The sequence below is a fragment of the Lutjanus erythropterus genome, chromosome 18, assembly GCF_056507025.1.
Source record: "Lutjanus erythropterus isolate fLutEry1 chromosome 18, fLutEry1.hap2, whole genome shotgun sequence".
NCBI lineage: Eukaryota > Metazoa > Chordata > Actinopteri > Lutjaniformes > Lutjanidae > Lutjanus > Lutjanus erythropterus.
In genome coordinates, this window is record NC_139334.1 from 16,510,119 (window position 1) to 16,516,457 (window position 6,339).

General features: G+C 37.8%; 1 protein-coding gene across 1 annotated transcript in view; it reads left to right on the plus strand.

The window, feature by feature from the left end:
* msrab (methionine sulfoxide reductase Ab) overlaps positions 1–6,037 on the plus strand; it is a 57,984-nt gene extending 51,947 nt beyond the window's left edge. The window contains exon 6 of the mRNA XM_084743080.1: positions 4,591–6,037. Coding sequence (XP_084599206.1) covers positions 4,591–4,764 — 174 coding nt within the window. The 3' untranslated portion in view covers positions 4,765–6,037. The remainder of the gene's footprint in view (positions 1–4,590) is intronic.
* The last annotated feature ends 302 nt before the right edge of the window (positions 6,038–6,339 follow it).

The following is a 6,339-nucleotide window of genomic DNA, read 5'->3' on the forward strand; positions in this document are numbered from 1 at the left end:
GCTTGTGAGGCTGGTGCTGTGCGTTGCAAGCCTGTAGTTTGGTTTGTGGACGTTTGGGTCCTTCCTGCGGGGAGACTGGAGCCCTCACATTGTAGCGGCAGCCACTGAGGACTTGGAGGTCAGCTGCTGCCTCAGCCTCTCTGTGGGGCGCAGAGCTTTGATTTACTGACTCCACTGCATCACCTCCAGCACACATACACACACACAAAACACACACATGCACACACAGCTAGTACCACACTGCCTCCATGTGGACAACATTACACACTACCCCACTGCCCTTCACTGACATTATTCCCTCTTAGAAATGAGTGATGATACTTTTTTTATATGTGTATATAGTCTTCCTCACATGCACAATGGCAGATGGCCTGATAAAGACCTACTGGAACTTCTGTCCTGCCCCAAAATAATCATTTTGAGCTTTTATCAAGCTCACTGACAGCATCAGCAAAAGTTGTGTAACCAGACATGTGGACTGTATGTCCTTTCTAGCATGTAGCAGCTAATCTAGCAGACATAAGGGCTGTATCGAACATAATTTTTTTCTTGCATTTAAATCTTCTATTGAGGTTTTTCAAAAATCTGTTTTATGACATCATCGCCAAAAGAAAAATACTTGAATAAAATCCTCAATTTGAACAAAGTGATTCATCAGATTAAATGAATTAGTCTTTTTTTTTCTCCATTAAAGCAGTTTTCTTTAATTAATGTAACTCATCAATTTTGTCAAAATAAATTTGTTGTATGGTGCTGCTGTTAAAGTGTTTTTGAAAAACTAAACAGCAACAAATAAAGATAAATCATTTTGTGAATTCCTAGAGATGATTACATCTTTACAACACTCTTAAGTTAATTGGAAATGTTTTTTTAATCACAGGAGTCAGAAACAATTCAGAATCTAATTCTACAAATAGCGTAATATCAGTAATATTAGTGTAGCCTAATGTTTATCTGCAACTGTGTAGAAATACCAGATTTAGACAAAATAAATAGACATGCAAGGAAAAAAAATGTGCAGCAGTCAAATGTTGATTTAGAACTCGAATGTCAACACTATAAAAAAAGTTTTGAACTTTTTGATACAGGCTTGGCAGACATGGAACATTAATGGGATTAATTAGGAATCATGTCTCTGGCCATCTTAACAAAGACAGTGACATTACCGTCCAGAAAACCATAAAAATTAGCTAAAACCTGCACTAAAGGATTGAAAAGTTTGGTGAAAATTCTCTGTGGGCTCTCTATGAGCTGCAACTCTAACATTGCACATCATTTGAGCCATTGAATATATAAAAATACAGATTATTGCAGCTTTAAAGTGGTAAGGCAGTCCTGAAAGATGTGCCACCTCACAAGCTCTACTAGGCCTGGGCAATAAAACAATAATGATCATGATATCAGCAATAGACACTTCATCAATAACAAAATTGTTCAATATAATGTTCAGTAGTTTCAATTAAATGCATTAAATGTTGAGTGTGTGACTTTTTCGAGGATCTTTTATCAGAAATGAAATATAATAATCATATAAATGTTTTCATTCATGTATAATCACCTCAAAATAAGAACTGATGTGTTTTTGTTGCCTCAGAATGAGCTGTGTGTATCTACAGAGGGAGCGGGTCCTCTTCATCTGTGTGCACCATGTTTCACCGGCATATTTCTACAGTAGCCCAGAACAGACAAACCAAACACTTTCTGTAGATTGAGCCTTTCACGATTTGTCTCGCAGCCGCCATAGTTTCTCCTCTGCGCTTGACAAGTTATTTTACGCTAGATGCCACTAATTCTTACACACTGGTCCTTTAGATGTATACTGCCATGAAAGCACGTAATGAATAAACCCTGGCTCATAAATAGCCTATCAAATCCTACAAGTGACTCGCAAACTCGCATTTAACACGTGTGTGGTTCAGTTGCACCATCGGAAACAGTGTGGAGGGAGAAAATGAGTCAGACAATGAGGAAATTGCAGAAAAAGGATGGGTCAGCTCACTACTATGGTATTTCCTTTTGAAAGTGGTTCAATTCAAAAGTAAGTTGGTTAAATAAATAATAAAGTGGTTAAATCCAGCTTTTTTAGCCTATTCTTTATTAAAAATACCGACTGAAGGGAAGCATTTTATCACAATAAATTTTTCATCTGAGGATTAAACTGAAAGCAGTGGTGGGAAGACTTTAAGAAGAATGAAGTCCCTCCTTCCTTCTTTAAATTCTCCAGCAGTATCCATAACAGCATCATGTAGGGAGACAGGACGTATGCAGGAGCTGATAAGAACAGGTTGATCCGGGATTGAATACATTCAGCTTCTGTTTCGTGGCGCTTGCTGAACCCTGCCAATTGACGCCCCCGTGAAGCGAAGCCCCTCAGTGCTGCATGCTGTTCTGAGGTGTAGCGTGTTACATGCAACGCTACTTGTTGCCCACAGACAGTCCCAGTGCAGCTCGAACTTGTTGTTTGTCAGCTCTCAGGAGCACTGATCTAGAGGGGACTGAGTGCTTGTATTATTAGATAGAGAAAACCACTCAGCACAGCAGGTATTTCATATATCTGTCTGCGCTGTTTAGTGTGTGTGTGTGTGTGTATGTGTGTGCTTTCTTGATGTGTTTGAAGCTTTCTCTCGAGGTGTTTAGAAAAGTGTAAGTATGAAAGTGTCTTAAGGAGTTCTCAAAGAGAGCGGATACTCTTTGATGCTTTGTCCCACAGAGAGAGCCACAGAGGCAAGCTGCACTACAGAAAGAAAAAAGATGCTCCTTTCTTCTGTCACTCAATCAGCCGGCTTTTCTCATTGAGGAGCAGAAACTCTTTACTGTATTAGTGCGAGGTATTGAAAGTTCACCTCCAATACACTACAGAATAAAACAACCATTTAAGAGGTGTGTTCATTTTGAGGAAGTTGGAGAAAACGGAGAAAGTAGAGCTGAATGTGTGTCATGACTGTGGCGATGGAAACTGAATCTGAACACATGAATATGCTGCATAATAGGAATGATTTCCTCACGGGCGGGTCTGTTTTGACTGATTTTAACCTTTAAAAATTCTGCCGTTGATCAAGGACAACAGTAGTTATGCATCTCAAAATTTAACTTTACTGAATACTGCTTCAACTTTAAGGAAATGCCTTATAATCATCTTCATTTCACTGTCATATTGTTGGGATGGAAACTGAGAAGTGGAACCGTTGACAGCTGGTTCCAAATTGTCTGATCCATCGGAAATGTATACCTCGGAGCTTTTAAATTCCTCTTACCAATGCATGCATGTTTTTTTCTGACTGTGGTGCTTTGCAAAACAGTGACGTCAAACTTCTACGCTGCCGGAAGTTTGTAAAAGGGAGGCATGGCGGAGAGGAGGAAATGCTCCAAAGCTTGGTTTCTTTTTAATGTCTCTCCAACTCTTTTCCCACAAACAGAAAAGGGAGCACCGTATTTTACTTAAATACCAACATAAATACCTATACAAGTTGAAAAATAAAATAAGAAGACAATAAAAAATAAAATAAAAAAAATAGAGGGATTATGTGTTGCTAGGTGAGATGAGAGTCTAGAGGATAAATTGAAAAAAAAAGTGTAGTTCAAGCCATATAAAATTGAAGTAATAAATAAGAGAATCATGGACCGTTTCGTTGCTGTGGGAGAATGTCTCAAGACTGTGGGGAAGACAAAGTCCATTATAACTTTACGCAGTTGTTGTTCCTAATTTTAAAGTTCAGAAAGGCTGGATGTAGCTCCGTCTGTGGAAATCATCTCCAGAAATGTTTGAGTCCCTCTTTCAGCTGATCTGCATCCTTCAGATTTGTTGTATCAGTCTTTAAGCTCTTATGCATCCAGTTGTTAAAACATGTTTGTTGTGTTTGGACCAAGTTCCTTCAACGGTGAAATTCAAAAGACACACTGCTGGATCACAGTGAACAGTAGAACCAGTAATCCTACCCAGGACCAGGGACTTTTCGCAGAATGTTTTTACTTTAGTGCAAGCCCATACCATGTGGTAGAAAGTACCTTTATCTCTGTAAAATGATCATTCCAACAAAAGGTGGGGCTTAAATGGACTTAAATTCCAGTAATGACTCTACGCACGACTGCTTCCCAACCAAGAAGCACAACCATCACCAAGGCAAATATCCTGTGTTAATAACATTAGCGCCACACAAGCAGGTTTAGCAGATTTCTTTTTTTTTTTTTTTTAAAAACCCTAAATGAATACAAATGTTGTACAAATATTGGCTCATTCCATTCATTGTAGTTGATGAAACACAGACTGTTGCTGCAGCTAGCTCTCAGGCCAAGAATCATTAATGGACTCGTTAAAGAATCATCCAATGAACAGAATCAATAATGGCATCGATATCAATTAAATCCTATCAATTCCCTTTCCTAGTGATATGCATACAAATATAGTTTTAAAAGTGTTACGAAGGAACAGTGAAGGTTTTAGACATTTGTTCTTGCCTGCTGCATTATTGTATAAAGGAGTTTCAGCAGAACCACTTACAATTAATTATCTGACAAAACAGACTTTTTTTTTGTGCTGCTTGTCTTAAGTTTTTCAGTAACTAATGTGGGTCATGTTTGTGTTTTCTCTAGGAACTGGATAAAAAAGGCTACGGTACCATCACTACAGAGATTCTGGAGGGGCAGCAGTTTTACTACGCTGAGGATTATCACCAGCAGTATCTGCACAAGGTACCGAAAGGTTACTGTGGCCTGAAAGGCACCGGCATCTCTTGTCCCATTGGAGGCGGGAAGGACGAACTGTGAGGGACAGATGTGTGGTGAGAAAGAGAAGAATGAGGATGAGGATTGGAGAATGTCCTTATATCATCATTTTCCTTCTTTAATCTCTCCTTTTTAAAACTATTTGATACTTTTGCTAAGTATATGCATTTCGAGTTTATGTAGCCGTATATTTTTGAACATTATAACATATTACTCAGATTGAAAATTCACTAAGGGAATTTAGTGAATATTGTGTCTGTTACATAAGACATTTTACATAAATGCTTACAAAAAACATTTAAAAGACAATGAGAAGAAACAGGAAATAAGAAAAAGAAGAAAAATAGAATGAAACTTTTTAAGCTGCACAGGGTTTGTTTAGAGTCTTGAAAGTTTAGAAGCTGCTTAATTTTGTATTTTTAAGGTTTTTTTTATGCTTGGATTTGAAAGTACTCCTTGAAAATTGTTGATTGCCAACATAATACGGGGGTTTTGTCTACACAATCACTCATGTAAAGCAAAAATCTTTTAATATTTGAAATTAAATGACCCCGTCATTATGTTGGTCATTTGTAGATAGATTGGTCTTCTGTTGACTCTGGAAATTAGAAAGCATTAAGTAATCATGATCAAAACACACAAAGTTAATATGAACAGCTAATAAAATACAAAAAGTTTACATCGATTGCTGTGGGTATAAAGGCATTTACAGTTGCATTTACAGTAACAGTTTACATGTGATGATAAAGGCGTTGTAGATCTGGAAATTTTTGGTGTAGGTACATTGAAAGTGCTTGAAAAGTTCTCGAATTTTACTTTTCAAAAAGCTGTATGAACCCTGGTTGTAGTGCAGCTGCTGCAGTGTCTGTTGGGCTGCAGTGACAGAGGGCTTCCAGAAGGTGGCGAGATTCCTCAAAAAAAAAAAAAAAAACCACAGTAGAGCTTCAGCAGAGCGTTTTTATTGCATCCCCTTTAATGTAACATATTGTAGCTACTAAACCATGTGATGCTTTGTCTTCTGAAGTTGACTGACTGGAGTAAAATCAACTAGGATTAAAGGTTTTACAATCCAGAAACATTTTCACATCCATCTTAAAGCCAGAACACTAGAGTAACAGTTCCTCTAATTTCTTAAATGCAGAATATAATACTATAAGTAGCTTAGAAACACAGTTATACTGGCTTGAATTTAATGTAATCTTACTATTTTCACTTAGTGTCAATAAGTGATTTAAATGAAATGATTTAAATGAGCACTGCCTTTTATTTTCATTTTCTTTTCTCACTGTGGAAATAATAAAACATATCTCCTCCAGCCTTTCTGTTTATGTACCGTGGATGTGTTTGTGTACGTGTGTGTCAGTGTATTCATGCATGCAGCTCATGCAGCTATATATACTTTAAAGATAAGTCACTCTTTAGATTATTTGCCCCCTTTTCTGCCCCATTTGAGAAGGGACATACCACACCAAGGAGGGACCAGTGTGTATGACTCACAGATACACAGAGACCACTCATTTATTGCACAATGAGACACTTAAGGCACTCATGCATGCAATATGCTACACGCGTTGCTTAAACCCGTCACTCCTCTCCCCGCAAACCCATAATTATGTG